The sequence below is a fragment of the Fulmarus glacialis genome, unplaced genomic scaffold, assembly GCF_000690835.1.
Source record: "Fulmarus glacialis isolate BGI_N327 unplaced genomic scaffold, ASM69083v1 scaffold25864, whole genome shotgun sequence".
Lineage (NCBI taxonomy): Eukaryota > Metazoa > Chordata > Aves > Procellariiformes > Procellariidae > Fulmarus > Fulmarus glacialis.
Window position 1 is genome coordinate 11719 of NW_009206496.1, and position 12543 is coordinate 24261.

Consider the following 12543-nt stretch of genomic DNA (forward strand, 5'->3'; position numbering starts at 1 on the left):
CAAGAATGGAGATGGCAGAAGGGGAGAGTGGAAGACTGTAGGGCCTCACCTAGCGCAGCCCTGAAATAGAAAACACCCTGTTCCAGTTCCTTTGGATGTAAAGACTTCCTCGACAGAGGGTCCACGGATTGCCGCAGCAAGCTGCCTCACTCAGGTGTTAGCCTCAGCACGTGTACCAGAGCACGGCCAGCATTTCCACGACAGCACTAAGCAGAAGGATCGCTCCAGTGGGGCGCAGCCCAGATAGTGGAGTGTAACCGTGAGCAAGAAAGGGTTTTGCACCGTAGATTTTCGTGGGAAGGCAAGTCAACTTTCCTCACCAAAACGAAGTGTAATAGCATTTCTACTATAAACAGAATAGTATTTTGTGTACAGGTTTTAGGATCAGTCGTTATCAAAATACACACAATGAATATACAATTTGTCCCATGGCCATAATTTATTATCTCACCACAAGGCACAATACACAAAGCTTAGAGGGTCCTATACAGTCGTCATGACAAAACGCCCCGCAGCCTTTACACATGATCATGGCTTTAAGGCTGCACGAGCACTTGAACGATATCTCGTCAACACTGCTGCTATCAGCAAACATCTGCACAGAAAGAGACGTGTTATGGTTTGCAGCAAAGTTCGCTTTGTGGGTGAGCTGCATCATGCTTCCAGCAAGACTTCTGGGAAAAGCTGGAGTGTTGGATGAATAATTAAAGCTGGTGGAATTAAGCTGCAGCTTAGAAAGCTTCCCATAAAATGCTTGCTTGATATTGAGCTGAGAGGGTATGGAAGAAGGCTCCAAAGGGTGATTGTGTCCTTTTCCTGGTTCCCTCGAAAACTTAAAAAATGGCAAGTCCATAACCAGCGGAACACTTTGCAAATGCTCAGTCAGCTCCACGGGGTTTTGTGCTGCTTCTTTCCGGTTCTCCGCGTTACTCTTGGCGGGGCTGCCACATGCCAACACATTCTCATTTTTGACTCCTCCCAGGGTGTTGGTGTGCTGCTTTGAAGTCCATCCTTCCCTTGCAGCTGGCATTCCTTCTCCTGACGCACAGCTCTTGTTCAGAGGAATCTGTTTGCTGGGGGACAAGGTTCCCATGGCTGAAACTTGATCCAAAACCCTGGAGTGATGTAGTCTAACACTGGGGTTGCAACGAAAACCTGAACCAAAGAGTTTTTTGCCTTGAACTCCAACATAATTTTTATTCCCCGATGTACCCCCTGTCTGATTTGGACCAAGGGGAGTTACAGTTGGAGATAAAAACTGAGGCTCCGTAGAGGTGTTCAGCTTCTCCGGACTTTTATTTGTGACAACACTTGTTAATGGGTTGTGCTGTGGCACCCGATGGACCTTGGGCAACTCCTTTTGCTCCTCAAAGCTACAGGAAGAAAATGTTCTTTCCCGAGGGCCCATATCTCCAGGCTTCTGAGAGGCACTTACCACATTTGCCAGTTGGTCTTGGCAGCTTAAAGTCGAGCCAACTTTGGAATGTTTTTCTGGAACTGACTGATCCTCCGCATCCTCTGCTCTAGGCAATGCTGCCCCTGATCCGCACTTCTTCTCCTGGGGATCTATGGAAGATCTCATTGAGTGGAGGTCTTCACTCCTGCTTAGGGCAATCGTCTTTATTCCTACATCTGGAGAAGATTCTTTGCCAAAATAGCAACTGCTCTCCATTTGCAGGGAGAGGCTTTCTGACTGCTTGTCCAGCGGTGGCTGTGTAATTTCCAGCTTGATGTTGGCGTGAGATACTGGGAGAACTTCTTCCAGTGGAAGGTTCCCCTTAAGCAGCTGCATCACCAAAGGGTTGTTGGTTTCAATAGAGGATACGGGCCGAGCAGAACCTGTCGGCCGCTCGGCTTTCTGGGGCAATGGTGCACGTGGTCCCCATCTCTGAGATGGAGGTGCAGCGCTCATCACTGCGACTGCGGGGAAGTCCACATAGGCCAGACTATCTGTTTCCACAGATGATTTTGACCTAATCCTACCACATCTCTCAGTGCTGCTGTGACAGGAGGAGTCTTTTCCAGCCACCTCCCTACAGCTGACACTTCTGAAACATATATCCATCTCGACATTCTCATCAGCTACGTCACCTTCAAAATCTGAAGCAGTATCTGTTGTTTCACTGTGTGTACTCTGTATTTCATCATCTCCGTTTGTCTTGAACTCTTGAGTCTCTCTCGGTGGCTGACGTGCATTTTCTGGTTCTGTTCTGGGGCACCTCTCCCTTTGCTGCAGAAGTTTTTCAGAGGTATCTATCCTATTTTGACAAATAAAGTCATCGTGTAAAGAGGGTTTCACCAGAGACTCTGTATTCTGTTCTTCATTACTTAGTTTGCCATCTCTCTCTTTCTCTGCCTGCAGGTGTGAGAAGCTATACAGTGCAGGGACTGCTTTCTCCACTCCAGCAGTCACTGTTTTCGAGTTATCACTATCAGCGACACATTTTTCCACAAATGTTTCAGAGCCATTAAATCTAAATCTAGGTACCATTTCTGGCTCATGGCATTCTTTACCACCTGATGACAATTCTGGCAGAAGAGTAGGACAACTGGAGGAATTTTCCTTTACATCAGAATGATAATCCAGCTGTACGGCAGGAGCACTAACATCTTTGAGTTCTGACACAACCCTCTCTCCCGTAGGACTGATCACAGCTCCCTGCACCTGAGAACACGACAGACCGTTTACTGGAGGAACCACGCATTTCAGCTTTGTACTTTGCCTCTCCTGTGATGCAACACAAGATGGGGTTTCGGTCCTTGGGTCACAGAGGGGCTGCCCAGGGCTTTCCTCCTGCCTCTCAGAAGTTGCATTGTCTAAGGATGACCCAGTTAAAGCATCACAGAACTGCCTTCTAGGTGAGCCATCACCGGCTTGAGCTTCCCCTGAGCTAGTGCCTGCAGCGCATTCCAGAACGCCACTTCCCTCACTCTTTGAAGAAAAGGGGTCTTGTCTTGAAGAGACGAAGGAATTCCTGTTAGCCTCCTGAGCAGCCACCTCAGAGTTGACCTTTTCTCCATTCAGATGGAGAGACGACAGTAATTGTGTTCGTTGTAGATCTGACGAACGCTTTCCATGAGTTCTCTTTGATCTCCTGTGCTCTGTACGGCTGCTGGATTCTCCTCCACCACCTCCTTCATCAGTGCTTCTCCCTCCACCTGGGCCACCCCCACCTCCAATGGCGGCTGCAGCAGCTTCTCGCTGGGCTCGGGCTTGCAAAGCACGGGCTTTAATGTCTGCGAGTGTTCTGGCCCCAGTCCTGCCCCGGCTGGAGGGCTCCGTGTTGGGGATGATCCTGGGGCATATCTGGTAAGCGGGCTGACCTTTAACCACCCAGGGTGGTTTAATACGTGAAAGTTGAATCTGAAAGAAAGGGAAAAGCAATTAGTTCTAACACTCGACCATCTTCAGACAGCGAAATGCATTTTGTTAGCATCTGTTCATCACAATTCTTACCACAAGAATTCAACAAAAATTTAAAATTCCAACTTAAAAACTAATTTTGGCAGAGAAGTAGCATGCTCCCCTTAACCTCTGCTTATGCGCTCCGTCATGCGATATGTAAAGCTCGCTTAATATTAACATTGTTTTACCAGAGCCAGCAGACAAATACGAAATGAGTGATTTGCACTCAGATCTTCAGAAATCAAAATGGTCTCCTTTACATCAGGATGACTACCCTGAAGCTAACAAGATGGATACCTCTAGTCAAAATGGGAAAAGTCAGAAGGAATACTAAGATTCTGCCCAAAAGGAAAGGAACTGAGAAACTACACAGGATAAAGACTATGATTTGAAGGTCTCTTTTGCAACAAGTCAGCTAGTTTCAGGAAAAGTGATTTCTGTATCCACAGAAATGCAAACTAACAGAGCAAGTCAAGGTTACCCTGTGCTCTTGTGCAAAGACCTTGGAATGATTTTCCATTCTTTGCCTGTCTAAATAAGATAGTAAACTGTGGTAATCAGAGGTACTTAGCCAGCTCTACCAATGAAACCCTTCCACTTCTTCTCTTAAGATGACAACACTTGACATTTTAATAATGTTATGATGCCACTGAGCATCACAGCCCTGAGACACCCAGCAGCTCTAATTCTCTTTCCTACCCGGATGGGTGGGACTTTTGGCTCCTCTTTAGTAGGCTGTGGCTTTTCTGGGTGAACACTTTCAATTGTGTTACGAAAGGACTGACGATCTTCAAGCCGGGGCTTCTTTTCGGGGAAGGACGCAGAGGCAGCCTCCTCAAAGCTTTTCCTCTTCTGGTCCTTTGACTCCCGAGCAGAGTTCTCCTGGGGCAAACTGGGAATTCTGTTTGCAGCTGCCAATGACAGATCTTCCGATTTACTGTGTAATTTGGAAGTCTCTGGAGAGAGGTGCAACTCTGAACTCTCTGGCTTCAGTACTGCAGCCGAAGAACTCGTCAGATCATCTTTCTTCAGGTCTATCTCAGGCTTTGTCTCTTTATGAAGAGAGGAATCTGGTCCCACAGAAGCAATCTCTTTGGAAGTCTCTGTTTGCTCAGGTTCACGCAATTTGTACAGGCTCCTCCTGGCTCTGCACCACAGGTCGGCCCGGGAGCGTTTCTTGAAGTGTCCATCTCTCTGCCGTGTGGAAGGACTGCGCGGCAGTCGTGCTTCTCCTTTAACAGACAGTCCTGTCCTGTTCTCAGCATCTTCTTGCACCGAATTCTGTTCCTGGGATTCTTCTTGGGTCAAGCCCAACCTATGAGGCAAACATAAAAACTAGCTAATTTAAGCATTTCATCTTTTACTTATAGCTGTACTGTCACCACTATACATAGTAACATACAGATTACAGAGCAGAGACTCATCAAGACCTCATCAAGTCAGTCTGCAATGAAATAACCTATACATTTGCTATCCCACATTACTATAACAGGGAATGAGAAAAATAAGAAAATGTAAAGATTTGTGATGGAAAACGAGTAATATTAACTTGTCTTGGAAACAAAATAGACGGGCTACAAAATTCTGCTGTGACCCAGCCAATTCCACGAAGGATTTCCCTGGAGCAACTGTCTGAATGATTCACCCCACAACCTGTATTTTTTCAAGGAGTTTATGCTGCATCTTCTCAGCTATCCACAAGTAGATACTCTGCCACCTGCACAAACACAGACAAAACAGGATAGATGAGGTAAAATTTCTCACTTTTGTCCATAGTAGTCCTCAAAGAACTTCTCTTTCCATTGCTCCACTCTCTTTTCCTTTTCCATCTCCTGCCGAATTCGAACTTGCATCTCATGGGTGAATTCACCTACACGGAAGCAAGAGACTGAAATTCAGTTCCAAACATAACTGATTCTGCAAATGCAACCTTTTGTGTTTTAACAGTATAGTACAGTAGCTATATGTACGAAGGACAGATTTTCTGTTATCGCCCTGCTCTCCACTTTACTATGGTGCTGCCTGCAACTCCTTAAGGGCAATGGTCACACAGCCTCAAGCAAGTCTGAAAAGAAAAAAAATCATGTTTTTAACCAGACACAGGCCACCATTTAAGGAAAGATAAGTCTGACACTACTTTACACCTCCACCTCCACCACTTCATTCAGAAGGTCCCATGGCACCTTCTGGAAAACACATCTTTGATTTTAAAGACAAAAAAGAAAAAAATAAAGAAAAGTTGGGGGCAACATAGCCAGATACACTACAAAGCTGGACTAAATTCCCATTCATTAACTGTAAAAGAAAAACAAAAAAATCCCATAAAATGAGTACCTATTCTCCAGCCACCTCGGAAAGCAAACCTACTCACCATCAGCTAGTCGTTCTCTCCAGCTCTGCGCAGCATGGGTGAAGAATTCATTATTCAGAGCACTACCACTGAGACGCATCAGCCCATCAGCCCCAACCTATGGGACAAACCCAGGACAAACAGAAAACATTTGCTCCGGCCATCCCGCAAGCAAGAGGCAATGCAGTGAACAGAAAACACCCAAGTGCTGCATCCTCATACCTGTCTATCAACTTCTGGAAGGAGGTAGAGAAGCTGCTGCTGAAAGTGCGATGGGAGTGCATTAAAGGTTCTGGAGTTTATCAGAGCTCGCAGGTTTGTATTGACAAGAATGGAACCAGGTGTTTCAAAGTCAATATCCTCACCCCTGTTTCGTTTCATTTGCCCTGTAGTTAAAGGACAGGCAAATAAAATAAACATTGTTATATAAAAGTATTTCAGCATTATGGGCAAGAAATTCATGTCAAACTACTACAGCAAAAGGAGCAAGATATATTCGAGTGAAGTATTCAAGTGACGAAAGACTCTCAAACACACTAATTAATAGACGTGCATCTGGAATTTTGACATGAGATCGCATTTCTGTCACATTCAGGTACAATTCGGTGCTGCTCTTCAGCGTAGCAAACTTCCAAACAACTGTCTCACTAATGTTCGGGGAGGAAGCTCCGGCTTGCCAGCCCCAAGATCGTCATAAGCCTTCTGAAGGAAGAGAACCTTGGTGTTTTCTCAGATATACATGGGCTTCAACCTTGCCTGCTTTTATGGCCAATTATTCTTCTAACTTTCATCAGAAGCACCTACCAGCTGTGGGCTTTCGGATACCTCTCAGAAGCTGCGGAGGATCCCTGTTTATTTCCGTTCTACTACGCAAGGTGGCTTTGCACAGGGCCAAAGAGCTGCTGCTGCTGCTGGATGTGCTACTGCTCTCCCCATCAGCATGCCTTCCTGTGAAGCCTAAAAGCAGAACAATTTCATAAAAATACGCAAAGAACAGCAGAAGCCCAACTTGGAGAGTGGTTTAACATACAAGAATTATCTGCTAATAACAGATCCACTATTACAGGATGTTGCCCAGTTACCAACTATTTTGATGGAGTTAAACATATACACAACTCTCTACAGTCACATGCATTCTCACCAAGCGTTAAAGAAATCCTCAGGCAAACTTACAGATAACTAGGGACAACTGATTAGAAGCTAGCTATACAGTCAATAGAAAACCACTGCAACAAAAGTAATGCTCACCGGAGGCAGACTCCATGTGTGCCCCATTTACTTTCAGTGGTGTTAAGACAACACGTGGCAGCATTACACCAGTCTTTTTCTTTTGTTTGGTTGTCTGCGGTCCAGCAAGAAACCAGAAACAAAACAAAGAAACAAAGACATTACAGAGGAGTTAAATAATCTTCTAAGCAGCACGTTTCCCAGTTAAAGAACTACCTAGCTCCTAGGTAAATCTTCAGGTGTCATTACATATAATAATTACACACGAAGAGCAGAGAATTCAAAATTACCTCCCTGTACATGACCCCTCCCCGTACTGTAAACTCCCCACCTAAGGAGACGGACCCGTAACTCTCTGAGGCACCTGTGCACAACTAGTCCCTGTCATGCTCACCCAACCACCACGCAGTAATGACAGCTCCCCTTGAGAGGCTTCGTGCTTCCCATTAGCCCTGCTTCTTCCTACCTGGGAGGCGGTTCTGTAGCTCTCCCTGGTAGTAGCAGGTCCCTTGCTCTGAGACTCAGTGGAACAGGAGGCATTAGAGGAGGTTTCATCAAGAGACACTGAAAGAGATGGGCACTCAGTCAGACACAGAAGTAGATCCTACGGTTGGAGATTAATGTCATTAGACACTTACCATCATTATCACCACTCACAGTGCTCGCTTCATTGGACTCGCAACTTTCTGCGTCTGCTGTGTCCTCCAGCTCCTCCCCTTCTGGCACAGACAGGTTCCGAGACCACTGCAAGGCATCCTTCTAAACGGGCAAACAGAACTGGGATGGCTACAGTCCTCCCTCCCAACCACTACGACTTAAACCAATGGGAACAGACGGTTTAGTGGATATAGTTTTTAAACTTAATTTTTTTCATCTTCCCTATTTTAATCCTTGATGCGGAAAGATATTTTTAAGTATATTTGGGCTCACAGTGGAACAGAAGTCATCTAAACTATTAGCACGCTTCATAGACACCTCCTAGACAAGTAACTCAAACGTATCCAAAATACCTAAGGTTAATAATTCGATGCACTTTTCTGCAAGCAAGCAGTTTCTATTAAAGAGAAGTATCTCATTCTTACTACAAAAGAACAGATAGCATCAGAGTGGCCAATTACTACGATAGTAAGCTTAAGAGATGTATTTACTACTTGTATAATCAAAGCCATTTCAATTCCGTCTGTTTTCAGCAAAATATGGCAATTCAACAAAGTGCTCTGACAGCAGAAAAAAAGATGCAAATGAAATAGCTCAGATACCTGTTGTCTATCAAGCTGATATTTATCAGGGAATCCAACAGTACAAAACAGTGCAAAAGAAAAGCCTAAGACCAGAAACATTTTCAACATTTAAGATTACTGGGACAATAAACTAAAAATAAAGAATGTTCCAGAGATACCTCAAGATCTGAAGAAAATGGCGACGCTAAATATACACATAATGCAGTGGAACACAAAACAAACAACCAGAAGAATGAATATACATTTTCCTATCAAGATTTTGCTTGTAGCTACAGGCTCTTGGACCAATTTAATTTACTGGTTGGCTGTGTTCCCTCGTGGCTGGCAGAAAAGGAGTGAATGGGACTGTTTCGATAAGCAGCCACCTGAGTTGGACACTAAGTACTGGAATAAGAGGATTTATCTTGCTTGTGCAATTCAAGAAATAATAGGGGGTTTTAAAAGGAATTTATCATATATGACTGAATATAGCTAAAAGGTACAAGCTCTAATGAAATAACGAATTCCAGACACTGTTCCACATGACGATCTCACATGCAGCACATTCAGCTCATATGATGCTCAGTGACAGTTTAACGCTCAGCTGTGCATAACAAGCAGAACTCGCACCTTGGCCCTCAGTCGAGAGCAGGGACTCGGCATTTACCTTGAGCGTGAAAAGGCTGATGCGTCCAGGCAGTTTATAAAAGAGTCCGTCACCTCCCCTTGAATTGGAATGGAGCATGGCGTTGAGGCAGGCGAGGGGAGAAGTGCCACTGAAACACAGAAAGGCAGAAAACAGTAAGTTTTCAGAAATGGCCTTATCAAGAAAACAGCCCAAAAGATCTATTTAAATGGGCATCATTTAGCTGACTGAGGGGAACAAAGATGATGCTCGTTAACTTTATGGGATGGGCACTTCAGTCAGAACAGTACTACTGTTTTCCTTTTTGACCTGTGCATCAGCCTCCACACACCACAGCAAAGCAATCGGCAGAAAACAGGAAACAGTATGCCAATTTTAAAGTTACACTCGGCCATTTTTAGACATTTCTAATTTTTATTACCTGTTTCCTCCCTTTCTCTCCTTGAAGCTTTCAGCATTGGATTGATTTTACAAAAAACCCAGATTTATTCAGCAGTAGAAAGATGTAAACAAAACCAGCATAAATCGTACACATACGTGTTTCTGTAACGTCTTCCCTGACATGTCACAGACAAAACTGCACTAGCAGAGTTAGATATAGAAGGTCTGATGCACTAATTTGTCAAGTCCTACGTAACTCCCTGGTTAAAGCAATCGTCCTACGCTCACACTGATGGGACTTCTGTGCCACGTAATCTCATGTTTTCCAACACGTCACACGTACATGCAGAAAGTTACCTGGAAGAGACATTAAAGCAGTATCGATTTCATTATTATTAAAGTGAAACTGAAAACTGGATTGAGACGAAGTATTTCAAAGAAAATAATTCTCAAATTGAAAACTTAAAACCAGTTCTGTTTCCACCCTGAATGCGATTGTTTTTTGGACATTTCTTTACAAGCCTTGGCAGCAGACAAAATTACCCTGTATCACTTTTAGACACTATGAAAAAAATTTCCAGCCTTCTGTCCTGTTACAGTGTTTTCCCTTCTATGTTTAACAGACACTCCAAGCACGCTAACCAGCCACAGAGCACACTTCCTCAGAAAGGCAAAATAAATAGTTTTCCCCAAATTGAGAAAAAAGCAAGCAAACAATTAAAACTCTCCTAGGAGCTGGAACTCAGCAGTGGTACTGAGCCCAAGTGTCCTCGCTCGAGCACCAGCCACTCGAGCTCGAGCAGGACCACTAATGCCACCCGTGAGGAACACGGCCCTCCCAACAGACCAGCGTGACCCCAAACCAGGGAACGCTGGCTCAGGATTGATTCAAAGGGAAAAACATCTCGAGCCATCAAGCCATTTCCTTCAGGAAACGGAGTTTCAGGAAGGGCTTCTATACAAGTAGCAGCAAAGTCCGCTGCATATTTAGCTAGGCAGGATCACTGCCTTTATTCTGTGAACAATTACGCTCTGAGGAAAACAGACTTTCCTTAAAGCAGAGAATTAATGACCGGGGAAGGAAAAGCAGATATCCCAAGGGAAAAACACCGACCTTTAAAGGAACGATTTAGCTCTGTGGATTTAACTTGACACATGCTCCAATGTCTGGTCTTTAGTTACGCACTGTGACAGGTCACTTGTCAGAACTGGGAAAGCACCAAGATAATTTATGTGTGTGAAGACAGATCTGTTACTACCTTTAGCAGAGGACAGCCTATGCACGTAGATCTTCAACTATCTGCTTAAGTAAAAGGACTGATGTAAGAAAGGTGCAGAGTATCAATTAAAACAAAGCTGTATGAAGGTCCTGATTAAAAGCCTGTCTGAATGCTACTCAGAGCTGTGAAACCACCACTCATACCCAAACCAGTGAAGATCTCCTCGGCAAGGATCGCCAGCGGCTGGTGGGCGTTCTAACAGCTCCGATATCGATGCAGCAACACACGCCGGCATCGTCCCTCTCCAAACAATGGCAACTCCTACACACGACACCCCTGTACGCATCATCAATTTTCACTATTCAAACCAACCCAGCTGTTTCCTGATTTCAGACACAAATAAGGAGACGAAACACGCTAACATTTTGAGTTGGCAGGTCCCAGAAGAAATTAGTTTACCTTCTGTAGCTGGGTAAAGGTTCAGGAAATGCAAACACCACGATGGAAAACAGTCCACAGAATCAAGGTGAGGGGGAAGCAAGACTAGAAACAGTCTACGCATCTGGATTCCTCAGAAGTCAATCAATGGGCAGCAGCCAAAGGAGACTGCTTTTTCTGTCTCTGGTAGTCAAACTTCCTTTTTTTCCACGCAGCACTAGCTGAGGCATTTGGACTATCATGGTTACCTACTTTCTTTGATCTGCAAGACACTCCATATTTCTATTCTACTACTGTCACAGAAACAGATGGAAGTTCACAGGAACCTAACCAAGGAAAACAGTCTCCCACTCCTGTCATTTCCGAGGCTCCATATCAGGTTCTTTTCCATATGAAACCCACGTTGAGATGGGCATCTCCTGCACACAATGTCAAGAGCCACAACAGCGTGAGCTGTGCTATCATGGTGCTCGAAAATCTGAGCAGAAGTCAGTACAGTAATATAAAATAAAGAAGACTTTTTCGAGTCTCCTAAAACATGTCTGCTCCAGAAATGAAGCATCAGAGGAGACAAAACTTAAAACTGTTCTCAAACTAAGAGTCACAACAGCAGAAACTACTGGGAGCTACTCATGAGAGAACCATACAAGTGGTAAGTACAGCACAATGCAGGAGTCTGATCTGCAATAGGCATTTATTTTACAATAGATAGATGAAGGGGACTCTGTATGCTATCAAAAAATCCAAGAACAGCTTCCAGTTATTGTCAAAGAAAAAAAAAACCACAACCTGTGTATAAATGTCTATACTGTCATTTGAAATTACCATGCTGGAAAGAGAAAAAAGAAAGAAGAAAAAGCGGGCTGGAGATGAGGCAGAATTGCACGAAGCAACACAAGCCTTCATATGCAGCCTCCCCCATGCTCCACACTGTTTTAGACAAGATCATCAATACTAACCTCATTTCCTTTAGTCCTTCAGCCTCTATGACCTGCAGAATCTGTTTTGGGGTCATAGGAGCATCAGAGTAATTTTCCAGCACCTGAAAAGACAGAAACACCACGTGTCATTACAAAATTTGCTTCTGCATTCACAGAACTACTCCATAAGCTGGGGTTCAGATCCAATAACATGCCTCTTAAAACTTTATTCATCTGCAAAAGACACACACTAAAAATTTCAGGCTACCTCAAGATTAGATCACGGTAAGCATCACAAAAGTCTTACCTTAATCTGGTCCCTAATTAACTGAAATACAAACGTGAAGGAGAGAAAGCAGCAGAATTTGGCCTTGACCCCACAGCATGAAACCAGTGGAAGCTTTACCACAGACTTCAGTATACATTAGACCGAGCTGCTGCCACACACAACCTTCAAAACTGTACAGTGGTTAGGGACCTTTAATGATGTAGAATGATCTCCCTGCCATAGACCTTCCTCCCTCTCAATAAGGCATCCAGTATTTTTCTGCCGATAAAAGTATTACTGTACAACTATATAATTCAACAGCGTACCTTCCTTGGATTACTGCATTCATTTCATCTTCGCTCCATCTCAAGAAGGGTACCACGGGTAAGAGTCAGAATTCTTGTCAGAGAAGGACAGAATTCAGAAAAGGACAACAACAACAGTAAAGGATGTGGAAAAAAATTATG

General features: G+C 44.2%; 1 protein-coding gene across 1 annotated transcript; it reads right to left on the minus strand.

The window, feature by feature from the left end:
- Nucleotides 1-442: 442 nt before the first annotated feature.
- Nucleotides 443-11930, minus strand: ASXL1 (additional sex combs like transcriptional regulator 1; the record flags this gene model as incomplete). Its single annotated transcript, XM_009575775.1, has 13 exons — nt 443-2258; nt 3066-3364; nt 4106-4721; nt 5171-5276; nt 5778-5874; nt 5979-6142; nt 6561-6713; nt 7005-7098; nt 7450-7547; nt 7622-7742; nt 8871-8979; nt 10910-10912; nt 11848-11930. Coding segments are annotated over 13 exons (3759 nt in total), but the record flags the coding sequence as incomplete, so codon positions are not given.
- Nucleotides 11931-12543: the final 613 nt, after the last annotated feature.